General features: G+C 33.2%; 1 protein-coding gene across 3 annotated transcripts in view; it reads right to left on the bottom strand.

The window, feature by feature from the left end:
• The window catches only part of SPAG16 (sperm associated antigen 16), a 995,967-nt gene that overhangs the window by 285,009 nt on the left and 695,318 nt on the right, over nucleotides 1–15,640 (bottom strand). For all 3 annotated transcript variants that reach the window (XM_045481131.1, XM_045481130.1, XM_045481132.1), the window contains one exon: nucleotides 13,965–14,030. In XM_045481131.1, coding sequence (XP_045337087.1) covers nucleotides 13,965–14,030 — 66 coding nt within the window. The remainder of the gene's footprint in view (nucleotides 1–13,964; nucleotides 14,031–15,640) is intronic.

Here is a 15,640-nt window from a genome sequence, read left to right as displayed (position 1 = left end):
ATGTTTATTAAACATGCAATTTTTCAAATGTTTAAATCACATGCAAGCTTAGACTGACAATAACTAATCATGACTTGAAATAAATGTAATTTTATATTGATATTTTTATATTATTTAGAATATCTTTGTACTATTTAAGTGAGACTGTTAAACAGTTAAGAAAACTGTTTAAATGAGACTTCCATGCACGGGGAAACCACTTGCCTAAATGGTCAAATGTTCTGAGCAGTGACATAGTTTCTTATACAAGTAGTAAATATATTTTGAACTATTTTTGGCAGTCAAATGCTCAAAACAAACATGGAAAGTCTGAAAAGTGTATTAAATTTCTAAGTAATATTTTAAGATTGATAGTGTAAAATAAATTTAATTGTGTCACAGCAAAAACTGTCCTATGTCCTCTCAAATGCTCCTTGAGTTCTGACTTGCAGGACTTTCTGATATTTATTAATCAATGAATATTTATTAATTAAATTTTCTACCAAGAATTATGCCAAGAGTTATGGGGGAAAAAAAAAGTTTAGGCATTACTCAGCTATAAAAAAAAAAATGTATCATGCTAGGGTATTTTTTGTATAAATAAACATTCGGGTTCCACATATAATGCTATGAGGTTATTCTAAAATGGCCTCAACTGTTTCACATTTAACCAATAACAACCATCTAAGTTATCACTTTCCTATTATATGCAACATATTCCACCTACTTAATGTAATTCCAGTCCACTCCAGTGCCTTTACTCTATTACCCCATACTACTATCACCTCAGGAACTTGGCCTTTGCTGTTTCCTCTATTTGAGTTCTCTTCTTTAAGATCATTGCAATGACATTGCATGTCATTCTCTCAGAGAGTCTTCCCTAACCTGTTCCATTATAAACCTCAACTCTCACCTAATTGCTCTTTTTATGCTAATTTATTCTGGTTAGATAACACGTATTATTCTTGAGACTTCATTTATTTACTTGTTTATTGTCTTTTGTTACCAGAATATAAAGTCCTTAAGAATAGGACTTAGCCTCATTCACTGCTGAACACTCAATATTCAGATCAGTGCCCAAGACATAGTAGGTGCTCAGTAGGGAGATATTAAGTAGAAATTTTATTACTGAATTTTTCATATACGCCCCAAGTTTTTAAGCCATCCAAAAGATGTATATACTGAAAAACAAATTATTAGTTTTATAGTTAAAGAGGAAGTGTCAAGAAATATAACATAATAATGTTGCTTCTAGTTTCATTGGAACTATCTAGAAAATTACAAATGCATGAATTCATTGCTATCCAACTGTAGAAGTTATTGAAGGTTAAACTTTGAGGGCAGAATGATATAATTTCAAATGTCCTATTCTTTTGTCATTTACAGTATTTAACTTCCAAGACCAAAACAAAGCAGAAATAAAGGGAGATCTCTATAAATTCATTACACTTAAAAATAATTTTCTAATTAAGTTTTGAATGTCTGCTTATCCAACTCTCTTTTTTTTCCCTTTCCTTTTGAGTGTCATAATTTTCTATCAGAAGTTATTTTCTCTGAAAAGTGTTAAGGCAAGAAAATTCCTTCATTAAAGATTTAGTTTAAGAATATCAGAGTATTAGATTAGTTTAAAATTTATAAAGTTAATTTTTGAATATTAGGAGCATTGAAATAATTCAAATCTCATATAAAATAAAATGGCATGCTACATGCCCCTTAATTTTCTATTCTGCTGTTGTTTCCAATTTCCCCAGGTAGAATATGCTTTAGTGTTTTTCACTACCATCTGAAAGTTTGACTTATGCATCATCTAGGTGCAGTAATGAATAAGAACTGACATCAAATATCAATATTATTGGCCCAGCTAAATGGTAATTGACATCAAGTTGGATTGCTGAAGAAGTAAACAAAATTGAAATTTTTTTGGCGTGTAAGTACTGCCTGACATCATTTGTCCTTCAGAGGATCAATGGCTGCATGACCTAAATGTTGTTTGTATTTCTTTATATAAAATGGCCAGAGACTGATACTAAGTACTTTCCATTTGAGTTTGGATAACAAACAAAGTTGAGAAAATCAGATATTGAGCTTGTTTTACTAAAATGGAGAGAGTATAATTTTTTTTTTAACTAGGCAATTGCAGGTATTAGTATATTTCATGATTTAAATAAAAGGTAATGTGAATTAATGCATTTATGTACACATACTGGCAACTTAGGAAAAGCAATTAATCTATATCAGATCAAATTTAAAACACTTAAGTGACTAATTACTAAATGGTATATTCTGATATGAAAAAAACATCTCCTACTGAGATTTATATCCATTTTTTTTAGTAGGATTCAGCTCAAGTTTAGTACAAGTGCATAGTTTTTATTTGGAATAGCTTTAGAATTCCATTTTTTTTTTATCTCTGTTAGAGTACAAAATGTATATTGCAGATTTATGGTTATACTACTGATATTATGTTGAACACAATTGAATTATGGGACATAAGAAATTTATCTTATGTGTTTGTGTGTATTCTTTTATTTACTGTTACTTATTTGAATGCAAATGGATGAAAGGACTGTTAGCTTCATGAAAGAGAAGGAGAAGAAAAGAAGAAGAAGAAAGAGGAGGAGGAGGAGGAAGGAGGAGGGAGGAAGAGTGATAATAATAGCATTTTCTAGTTGTCAGGCACTATGTTAAATACATTTCATGTATAATCTAACACTCACTGTTCTTTTTATCATTCATTTTCAAAAAAGAACTGAATGATTGCTCAAGATTATATATCTCATGACTGGGAAAATCAGGATCCAAAAGTATAATTGAAATTATACTTTCAATGAAATGATGATTCTATAGAGGCTTTCTAAGGAGCAACTAATCTATCCTGATAATAAAATATGTTTAGCTTGCAGTCCACAAAATTTGGAAGGCTAATAAAATTGAAATCAATAAGATGCAATGAAACAATGCTGTAATTAATTCTTTATACTTTCATTTGTTCAGAACTCTGCATCCATTCACCATATTTTTGAACATTAAAAATATAAAATAAACTATACTAGATTTTAGAGATATTGAGTCAAGTAAGATTTTAAAATGTTCTTTTTTTCATTTCTTTTCACTGCATTCCAATTTAGAAAGATTTTTTTTTCCCAAAAAGTAAACAGTCAAAAAGTCCCAAGACAATTGTGAACTATGACTGATCTCCTGCTTCTGTGAAGGGATGAATAGGGTGACCATAAGATGGTAAGAGCTGGATAAAGGAACCAGTTAAGATGAAGGGAAAGCAAGAGTTTTATTTTTAACATGTTAAAAGAAGACATATTATAGATATTCAGGCTGAGAAGCAAAATAGCTAATGATAAGTGTAATGAAGATGATCCAAGTGGGACCTACTTGGAAATCATCACATGTAGGCAAAAGTCACAGGTTTGAATGAAATGATGTGAAAAGAAAATGTGCTAAAAAACAGGATTTAAGATTGAGTCTTGACATCGTTTAATATTTAGCAGTCAAGAGGTAAAGAAGGATTCAGCACAGTAGATTGAGAAGCAATGACCATGGAGATTTTACTTCTTAGGATTCATGAAAAATTTTTTTAAGTGATTATGAAAAGTAAAACCTGATAATAATGGAAAATTAATCAATGGATGTAACAATATGAAAATTAAGAGCAGTTTCAGTGGAGTTTTTGACTTGGAGTTCATACTTTAATGGCTGAAGAAAAGATGATATAGGAAATTTCAGGGCAACATGGAGGAATAAGATAATGAAAAAATAACACTGTCATTCAAACTTCAAAGAAATTATGGATTAAAAAGTGAAAAAATTAACATATATCTAAACTCAAAAGCAGACAAAAACAAAACAAAAAACAATGAAACAAGGGTCGGCAAATTTAAAAAGAATCCAACAGAAATTCTATGGATCATAAATGTAGTAACAGAAATATAAAAACTCAATAGAGAAGTGTCTGGGTGGCTCAGTCAGTTAAACGTCCAACTCTTGGTATCAGTTCAGACCATGATCTCACAGTTGTGACTTCAAGTCCCACATCAGGCTCTGTGCTGGCTGTGTGGAACCTGCTTGGGAGTCTCCCTTTCCTTCTCTCTCTGCCCCTCCCTCCCCTACTCATGCTGTCTCTTTCTCAAAAAAATTTTCACATATATTTCATAGATCTGTTGCTAAAAGCAATTTTATATAAGTCTAAATTTATAAAATGAAACTATTAAGAATATGTGAAAGTAAGAAAAGTAAGGCAGCAAGTGATTGAGAGATGGAATGTCAAACATTTTTTAAAAAATGGGAAATTTTGGAGCAGGTTTATATACAGATAAAAATACTCCTATAGGAAGGGGGAAAGAAAGAAATAACTGTAAATGTAAACTTATGAAGAGAGTGAAAGAAGAATGGGACATGAAATTTATTGTACAATCTAAAATATTAAAATATCTTAGAGGCTGACAACTCCTTCTATGATTACTGAAGGTGAGACAGTGACAATGCCTGGAGATGCCCATACATTTAGAGATGTAGTAGTAGGAATAAGAGATTTCTTCTCTGAAGGTTTTTATTTTATCATAAAAGAATGAGTCAAGGATATAAGAAGAGGGTTTGTGGAGGAGAGGGAAGTGGGAGTATGAGGATATTTGAGGAAAAGGTATGAAAGTAATCTAAGTGAATAGAAAAGTGAACACACTAAACAAATATATTTTAAATGTTCAGTAATAATGAGTGGTTACTTGTATTTTGGAGTCATAAATTTAAAGTTAACTTAAAGAAAGAGAAAAAAATAAAAAAGGCCCAGGTTTCCAGTTTAAGATGGAAACATAGGAAGACTCTGAACTCACCTTCTCCACAGACACACCAAATTTAACCTATTAATATAACAATTTCTACTGAAGAGGAACTTAGCACTGACTAAATAGCTACTAAACAACCAAAGACAGAACAGCAAGATAATCGCAGGAGAGATGGAGACATGTCATGCTTTAAAAGGGTGACTATAGCCAATTTGACAATAAATTATATTTTAAAAATGAAATAAATGAATTAAATAAATGCCTGGTAGAATTCACCTGGCAGTGGTGGGGTGGGGCGCGGGATATGTTCAAATGTAAGTTACAAACTAACCAATCATGGCTTAAGCAAATAAATGGCTTATTTTTCCACATAAAAAAAAAAAAAAAAAAGAGTAGCATATACAGCCACAGCTCCAGCCAGCCAGCAACAGCCACCACCAAGCACATGCAAGCTGCACAGGGGTGACCATACATAAGACAACTCCCTCATGTTTAGGAGACGTAGCCATTTTACTGAATCCATAGAAACAAACACAGAAAGTCAAACAAAATGGGGGAGACACAGGAATATTCTCCAAAAGAAAGAACAAGAAAAAAAACCTTAGTAAGAGAATTAAATGAAACAGAAAGAAACAATTTGCCCGATAAATAATTGAAAGTAATGATCATAAAGACACTCACTGGGCTGGAGGAAATAATGGAATAATTCAGTGAAAGCTTCAATAAAAAGATAGAAAACATTAAAAAGAACCAGTCAGAACTAGAAAATACAATAAATGAAATAAAAACACACTAGAGGGAATCAACAATAGATTAAGGATGCAGAAAAAACTATTGAAAGAGCAGACCTAGGCCGGCCGACTCCATTTTGTTCTGTGTCCTCCATCTTGTTCTGTATCTTCCATCTTGAGTGACTATGTCCCTGACATGGCTGCAGAAAGAAATTCTCGGCTCAAACCTCAGACCACGCCTCCTCCCCTTGAGTAACTTCCCGATCAAACCATGCCCGGCAACCTGCGAAACAGGACTCTGACCCTTCCCCAGCCAATCGGCTGAGGCCATGACCATTACCTCACCAACTACCCCTAGACCCCTATAAAACCTTTGTGCTTTTGAAACTCACTCTCTCTCTCCGGTATCTCACCGCTGCGTCGGTGCAGGTAGGGGATTGAGCTTGAGCTAGCTTGAGCTTTGCAAAAGCTTTGCTTTTGCATTGGACTCGGCTCCCTGGTGGTCTTTGGGGATCACGAATTCTGGGCATAACGCTATCAGCAATCTGGAAGGCAAGGTAATGGAAAGCACACAAGCTGAACAGCAAAAAGAGAATTAAAAAAAAAATTTAATGTTTATTTATTTGCGAGAGAGAGACAGAGTGCAAGTGGGGGAGTGGCAGAGAGAGAGGGAAACACAGAATTTGAAGCAGGCTCCATCCAGCCTCTGAGCTGTCAGCACAGAGCCTGACACGGGGCTTGAACTCATGAACCCTGAGATCATGACCTGAGCTGAAGTCTGGCACTTAACCGACTGGGCCACCCAGGTACCCCGAAAAGAATTTTTAAAAATGAGGGCAGATTAAGAGATATCTTGGACAACATCAAGCAACAAACATTCACCTTATAGGGGTGAAGAGAAGAAGAGAGAGAAGAAGAAGAAGAAGAGAGAAATAAAGATGTAGAAAACTTATTTGAAGAAATAATAACTGAAAACTTCCTTAATCTAAGGAGAGAAATAGACATCTAAGTCCAGGAAGTACAGAGAATTCCAAACAAGATGAATTCAAGGAAGTCCACACCATAGCACATAATAATTATAATGTCAAAAGTTAAAGATAAAGAGAATCCTAAAAGCAGCAAGAGAGAAACAAAAAGTTACTCACAAGAGAAAAGCTTACAAAGCTATCAGCTGACTTTTCAGCGGAATTTTTGCAAGCCAGAAGGGAGTAACATGATATATTCCAAGTGCTGGAGGAAAAAAAACCTACCACCAAGAATACTCTACCCTTCAAGGTTATCATTCAGATAAGAAGGAAAGATAAAGAATTTCCCAGACAAATAAAAGATAAAGGAGTTTGTCACCACAAACCGATTTACAAGATATGTTAAAGAGATTTATTTAAATGGAAAATAATTGGCCATAATTAGACCTAACAAAAATATGAATAAAAAGATGTAAAATATGACAACATATACATAAAATAGAGAATGGAGTAAAAAGGAAAGAGAAAGGGGAAAGAAAACACATTCATTTAGATTGTGTTTGAACTTGAATGACCATCAAATTAATATGAACGGCTATTTACTTAGAACGTTATATATGAGCCTCATGGTAATCCCAAACCCCAAGCCTATGATAGATACACAAACAAATAAGGAGAAAGATAGCCAGACAAAACACTATAGATATTCACTGGTCACAAAGAAAGAGAACAAGAAAAGAAAAAGGAAAAAAGAACTACAAAAACAACAAGAAAATAAATTTTAAAAATGGCAATAAGTACATACCTATCAATAATTACTTTAAATGTAAATGGCCTAAATGCTCTAATCAAAATAGAGTGGCAGAACAGATATAAAAACAAGACCATCTATATTCACCTAGAGGAGACTCATCTCAGACCTAAAGATGCATACAGACTGAAAATGAAGGGATGGAAAAACATTCACCATGCAAATGGAGGGGAAAAAAAACCTAGGTTATCAATACCTGTACCAGACAAAATAGACTTTAAAGCAAAGACGATAACAAGAGACACAGAAAGACATTACAGAAAGTTAAAGGGATCAATCCAAAAAGAGGATATAACAGTTGTAAATATGTACCCAACACTGGAGCACATAAATACATAAAGCAAAGATTAACAGATATAAAGAGAGAAATAGGTGGTAATACAATAATAGCAGGGGACTTTAAAGTCCTATTTTAATACTTTAAAGTATTATTACTCCACTTACATTGAAAATCAATAAGAAAACAATGTCATTGAATGACACATTTGACCAGATGGACATAACAGATATATATAGAACATTCCATTCAAAAACAAGAGAATATGCATTCTTTTCAAGTGCACATGGAATCTTCTTCAAAATAGATCACATATTAGGCTATAAAGCCTCAATACCATGCCATGCAACTTTCCCATCTACAATGGTATGAAACTAGAAATAAATCACATGAAAAAAACCTGGAAAAAAATACAAACATGTGATTAAATAAAATGATACTAAACAATCACTGAGTCAATTAAGCAAGAGAGGAGTAATCAAAAAAATACATGGAGACATATGAAAATGAAAACACATTGGTCCAAAATTTTCACTCATGATAAAAACTCTCAACAAAAATCAAATAAGGAACCATATATAGAAATCATATATGAAAAACCCATACTTATCATTCTCAATAGGGAAAAACTGAGACAACCTACTGAATGGGAGAACATATTTTCAAATGACATATCCAATAAAGGATTATCCAAAATATATAAAGAACTTCTACAAATTATCACCAAAGAAACCCAAACAATCTTACTAAAAATAGGCAGAAGACCTGAATAGATATCTCTAGAAAGAAAACATACAGGTGGTAAACAGATACATGAAAAGATGCTCAACTTCACTAATGGGAAATGCAAATCAAAGCACAATGAAATATCATCTATATCTGTTAGAATGCGTAAATCAAGAAGACAAGAAACAAGGCAAGTGTTGGCAAGGATGTGGAGAAAAGGAACTGTTTAGAAATACTATATGATCCAGTAATTCCACTACTGTGTATTTATCCAGGGAAAACCAAGACACTAACTCCAAAAGATATATGCACCTCTATGTGTATTGTGGTATTATTTAAAATAGCCTAGACATGGAAGCAATCTAAGTGTCCAGCAATAGACAAATGGATAAGGAAAATGTGGTGTATACACACACACACACACACACACACACACACACACACACACACACACACAGTGGGATATTACACAGCCATAAAAAAGGATGAGATCATGCCATTTGAGACAACATAGACGAACCTGGAGGGGATTATGCTAAGTGAAATAATTCAGACTGAGAAAGCCAAATACCATATGATCCCATTCATAAATGGAATGTAAAAAAAATGAGTAAACAAAAAGCAGAATCAGGACTATAAATACAGAGAACAAACTGATGGTTGGCCAGAGGGGAAGAGGATGAGGGGTTGGGCAAAATGGGTGAAGGATAGAGGAAGATACAGGCCTCCAGCTATGGAATGAGTAAGTCATGGGAATATAAAGCAGAGAATAAGGAATACAGTCAAAGACATTTTAACAGTGATGTAACAGGACCAATGGTTGCTATATTTGTGATGAACATAGCATAATACATAAACCTCTTAAATCGTTAAGTTGTTCACCTGAAACTAATGCAACATTTTGTGTCAACTATATTTAAAAAAAAACAACCAGAAAGCAACCAATTTGATGGTATAGTATATTAAAATCTCCCACATTTTTATTCAATTTTAATTTTAATTTTTTAAATTAAAAAACACTTTTTTAATTAAAAAAAATTTTTTTTAATTATTTAGTTATTTTGAGAGAGACAGAGAGAACATGAGTGAGGGAGGGACAGAGAGAGAGGGAGAGAGAGAATCCCAAGCAGGCTCTGTGCCATCAGTCAGCACAGAGCCTGACAAGGGGCTCAAACCCAGGAAACTGTGAGACCATGACTTGAGCTGAAATCAAGAGTCAGACACTCAACCAACTGAGCCACCAAGGCACCCCAATTCTCTTGCATTTTTAAATCCTTTCTGTACAGGCTAAAGAATGTAGATTTTCCAGGTATGTAATATAGAGAAAATTAGGTCAAATTGAACTAAAGTTCTTTGCAATGGAACTGACAGAATGGCAGCTGAAGAACCTAAGCTGGGGTAAAATGATAAAGTGAAGGCAGAAAGGGTGATAAGAAGATGAGTGAGATTTTAACTGATTAGACCTCTCAGTCAGGGAGAGAAAATGTTGTACTGGATTTACTTAAGACCTGGAAAGACAAATAAGCTTTCAGAAAAGCATGCTTGGAAATGAGATTTTGGATGCAATACATTCACAGTTAATGACTAAGGTGTTCAGAGTCTGACTTCTGGAACATGTAGCTGAGGAGAAAAAGGGTGTTGGAGAAAATGTGGTCAAGGAAGTACGTGGTCAGACTATCTCATGGGCCACATAGGTAGAGAAAGAGTGATTCAGGAACTGTAGTCTTCAAAGAATGAAGGAGAGTGCCTGGGAGATTCTCAGCAGTGAAATCTATTCAAGCGGTCAATCTGCTTTAGGATTTCAGTGGGATGCTGGTGTATTTTGAGTTTAAAAGATCTCATTTGATCCATGAGCCCTCACTTAATTCTGGAAGTCAATTTTTTCCTTGATGACCCTTAAAATGAAGCTAACTTAGACCATACTTCCTAATGGTAGGAAGTGCAGGGTAAGATACTTAGGGATAGAATGCAGACTGGACTTCATCTTTTCCCATACCTTTATGTTTTATGAGTTCTTTGGCTTTTTGATGTTTTCATTTTGATTTTATGGCCATTTTGACATACAGAAGGTGTTATATTTATTTCTGTTATTGATAGACCTTTCAAGCCAGCAGGTTTTCCCTTATTACTTAGACTTTCATTTCCAGAGAGTTATGTTTGTTCCTCAATCTGAGCTCATTACCCCTCCCATCTCTCATATACCCTTCACTACCATTCTCCATATACATAGTCAGCCAATTCCCCTAAAATCCCAACACTTCCTTTATCTTCCTCGCTTAAATTGTGACCCTGAATATCATCCACAATTACCACTTTCCTTCTAGATCTCTTACCCTCCACATGACTCAAGGTCAACAGATGGAGTAGTTATCTTCCTTGGTACTAATTCCTTAAACCCATTTTTCTCTTATCTATTCAAAACTTCAGACTGCTGTAAAGATAACACTGATTGACTTCATGTTTCTTCACCTCCATTCTTGGCAGCTACAGCTTTCACGGCATTATATATGTGGAAAACAAGTTAGAATTTGATTTGTCTTCTATTAAGGCTATATACAATGTTATCCATTTTTGAACCAGAATATCCATATTTTATTTAATTGCAATAAAGACACATACCTCTATATTTGGAAAATCAATATAACAATATTTGAATTAATACAACAGGTTAATTAGAAGTAAGAATAGGACTTGAGGTAAGTCTGCAGACTTCTCTAATTAAAACCCTATAACTACTAGAATTGTCTTTGATCCTGTACAGCCTTCCAATTTTGTTCAACAATGAGGCTAAATTCCTAGCTTAAATGTGTGAGGTGGAGGTAAATACTCCCAAGGAAAGATACATTGGTATTCTAATAGAGTTGATTTATATTGTTCACCTGACTTCATCAGGCAGGCACAGCAATAGCCACACTGGCTACCTGCCTTTGAAAACAGCTGGAAACAGCCACGGAAAGATAAGGACACCCAGCCTACTATGCCATCCCTCTAGGGAAATGCAACAAGAGCTACTAGAAGGCCTGATGGAATCTCCACTCAGATCAGACTACTTCTTGGAAAACTGAAGGTAGAGGACACTCTGATAGGGATACCCTGCTCATTTTGTTGCTGTTTTGTATATATATATACATATATATATATATATATATGTTTTGTATATATATACACATATATATATATATGTTTTGTTGCTGTTTTGTATATATACAAATATATATATGTATATATACAAAATATATACATATATATTTTGTTGCTGTTTTGTATATATATATACATATATATATGTTTTGTATATATATATACATATATATATGTATATATATGTATATATATATATATATGTATATATATATGTTACTGGTTTTGTGTTTAACGTACATTGAATTTTCTGTCTATTAATAGTTTTTCAGCAATTACTGTCAATTTTTAAAATTTTTGTTTTGCTTTACAAAATGGACTTAGTAGAAAGCTTTCATAGTTCCTTAAAATGTTTCATTAAACAGATTACTTTAAAAAGCAGTTTTAAAAAATATCTATTTCCAATAGAAAAATCAGTCAGAAATAAAGACATCATAGCCCTAATAATATAACATAGAAACACAATTCAATTTATGTAGAGTTTTAGGACCATAAATAACTATCGTATGTTGGGTGTTTGTTTCTGCGTTTCTTGGTTGCTAGCTAGGTAACACTGAATTTTACATTTATGATTTCTGCTCAGAAGTTTAAAATGTAGAATTTACCTAAAACTGTGTTTACGTAAATAGCTAAATACATTTTTAACTAGTAATGCAATTTGAGTACATACCCCTGAAGGCATCAAACAATTAGCAAGTCTAATTCTAAATAATTCAAATCTCTGCCTGCTATATATGCACTGTATAATTCATTTATTTTGACAGCTTTGTCTGATGGTTTATTTGAATGGGAACTGTGTCACAATGCCATGTCCTTGAGTAAAAGTCTTTGTGCTCTTTCAGTCACTACTACCTCCTAAACTTTTGATATTCTTTGGCAAGTATGTGAAGTAAAACCGTTTCCAAAACAACTGACATATGTGACCAAAAATTTCACTTAGGAGTGTCAGTCATCATAACAAAATATCATTTCCTTAATAGTTATTAAACATTTATAGCAAAGAAGAGATAAAGTAATGGAAGCATTTCATGAGGCTTAGGGATGTTGATTTGGAATAGTGTGGTAATAGTCCTTTGGTATGGACAAAGATGTATAAACAAAAAGAGGTTAGCCACTTTGCTATCGGACATCTGGGCCTCATATTCATCATCTTGCTTTTGAATTATGTATACTTAATGCACATCTTCCTTGGTTGCTAAATAAATAAATTTAATTTGGCTATTTCTATATTTATTAATTTTATTATTTGAGATGTTAAATGGTATGTCTTTTTTAGCTATGTTATTGCTTACCAAAAATAAAATGCCTAACTCACAAAATAATTTATTTCCATTTACTTCCATTTAATTTTCTTAGGGTATGTAAAGCTGTAAGCTGTTTAATAGATTTTTAGCATAAATATCCTTATATCATATGGGTTCATAGTGTTTAAATGGCTCCATAATTCTGCTAAAAATAAAATTTTACTTGGTACCTAGAACTAATCCATAATATATTGGCTCAATAGAGTCAATTAAATGGAAATTCCTTACTAAGATGAATTTGTTAAAATATAATTGTAGTTGAGCCCATCACTAACATTCCAGGTGTCATTCACAGTGACACCAGCACAATTTTAGTTGGAGCAAACAACATTCCTTTAGAAGAAATAATTTTTAGTGAGCGTTTTTCTTCCGTCTAAAAGAATAATAACAGCATGATAGTATCAGAATTTTGACAACGCTGTCATTTTGAAGTTAGAAGTAGGTAATCTATCAGATTAATTTTTTAGCTAATTGGGAAAGAAGAGGGATATGGAATTAAGATTCACACTCTATTGGGAATTTAGAGACAAAGTGAAATGTTACCAATAATTAAATCATAGAGTTTGAAAGGACTTGAGAGGTCATCTATCAGTCAAATAGCTTTTATCTGAGAAAGAACAAACTTAAATCATCCTTCCCTGAGTACTATCTGCACCCTTTTAGCTTAGCAACTCAAAGCAGTGTTTAACAGTCTTCCTAGTTGGTGAAATCATCCTGATATCTGAATGCCTCAAGCTTGTGGATAAACACTTTTGCTATGTCATCAGTTTATATGAAGAAAGATATATTTGAAACCTTTCAATGAGCAATTGAAAAACTGTCAAATCAAGGTTGCTCTGTTCTAACCTGAAGGAAGTCTATTTTTCTTTGACGGCTTTTTTATTCTTGGGTTTCCATTCAAGCTTTTTCATTATTTTTATGATTCTACATTAATATTTACAAGTCTATCCTGCTTACTTTGGTGAAGCTCATATTAGACAAGACACTTTAAAAAATGTGTTTAAGTGGAATAAGTATAGTAGAATTCCTCGTCATTCCTCCCACTGTATACTGTACATGTGTGTTTTAAACTTGTGCAACCCAGACTATATATTTTTTCCACTGCCATAATTAATCCCTAGCCTTGTTCTCTTCACCCTGTTAACTTACCATCCCCCCACCCCCGGGACTTTGTTTCAATGCAGTTAACTTGTATATATGAAGTATTAAAATAATTTATCCAGAGAACTGAACTCACCCTAGGAGTGAAGGTGGCATCATTGACAGAATGCATATGACCATAAAGTGATTGCTCACAGTTACCCTAGGAAGACAAAGCAGAAATAAAATCAAATAAATTTCTCCAAATATGTGACAGAAATCAAAAGATAATTAATTTTATTTGGTTTAAAGTATTGTTTAGTCCAATAATAAAATTGTACATTCTCATGATAGAAAATGTTAGCTTTTGCTATCAGCTACCATTCAAAATCAGACATGGCTGTGCTGGTAAGTGTGTTATACATGCTGGTCTATGGACTGAAATTCAAGTATCCTCACTTTTATGCTACTGAGCTGGTGGTGAATTCTCACTATGTGAGAATTAGCATAGTTTTCAAGCCATGGGGTCAACGTTTACAGAGGTTTCTTGTTTTTACCTCATTTCCATCACAGCTAAGTATGTAGGGTTCTTTTGTTTGTTATGGAATACAAGATCACATTTTAATTCCTGAATTTTGAAAGTTTGTCATTAATATCATTACATGATAAAAATGTTATAACACATGTAAATTCTTTTTAACACAAAATAATCATTTGTTTTATGAACACTATACTTCACATCTATCCATTCAGTCATCTTTTCCAAACAATAACTAAAATTATTAGCCACAAAAATTTCCAAACTTCAGTTTAAATTATCTCAAGAAAATTTGGCTCACAACACATTACATGGGGGATTTTAATATGGGGACTTTCAATTTTGACACCAATGTTCAAAAGACATTCTTAATTATCTTATGGAAATAACACAAATTTTGTAGAAGAACCAGAGAAAGTCATGTGTGGAATATTGTTTGTATAATCTTGTTATGGGCTAAAATTCAGATGTAATTGAACAATGTATTCATTCAACAAATATTTTTGAGCAGTTAATCTATGTCAGGCACAAAGAAACTTGAACATAAAACATAACATAAAACAAAGCACCTTGTCTTCATCCACCCTATATTATAAGGGGATAGGGTGGGAATAGATATTTTAAAAAGTATAAAGTGTGTTTGTGGAGATCATAAGTATTGGGCAAGAAAAAGAAAAGTCAGATAGGGTAAGGGGTATCATGGGTTTTGGGATTGACGGGCTAAGAGTAAACGAAATTATCAAGGGAATGTTATGGTTTGACTACATTTAAAAAGTAAGGTTTGAACAAAAATTGAAGAAAGCCAAGCAGACATCAAGAGAAAAAGAATTCCAGGAAGAAGGAAAAGGCAAAGCAAATGTCTCAGAGATAGGAGTTTTTACATAGTGTATTTCTAGAACAAAGCAGCCAGTGTGGCTGGAGAGAGGTCAATCAGGAGAACAGGCTTATTAAAAGGCTTCATCTCCTCTCATTCACTACCTGGTATTTACTTAGTCCTAAACCCATTTACTGCTGGTTGAAAGACTACAGAAAAGATTACAAAATGAGATATGGAAGAGTATTATCATCATGTCTCCTCATTGCTATAGGACATCCATGGAATAGTTTGGAACTAAGAAAAGTTAGACAGGCTTTATAACTAAGCTCTGTTTAGTCCTATTACTGTTGTGTTCACAAAGTTAAATTTCAAATATTTATTTACATAATTAATGCTTGCTGTTAATCCCTTTTCACAGAATGCAAAATTTCCCCACATGAATTTAAATTTCACAAAAATATGTTGAAACGTCTTGGTA

The sequence above is a fragment of the Leopardus geoffroyi genome, chromosome C1, assembly GCF_018350155.1.
Source record: "Leopardus geoffroyi isolate Oge1 chromosome C1, O.geoffroyi_Oge1_pat1.0, whole genome shotgun sequence".
Taxonomy (NCBI): Eukaryota; Metazoa; Chordata; class Mammalia; order Carnivora; family Felidae; genus Leopardus; species Leopardus geoffroyi.
This window is presented reverse-complemented; position numbering and strand designations above follow the sequence as displayed.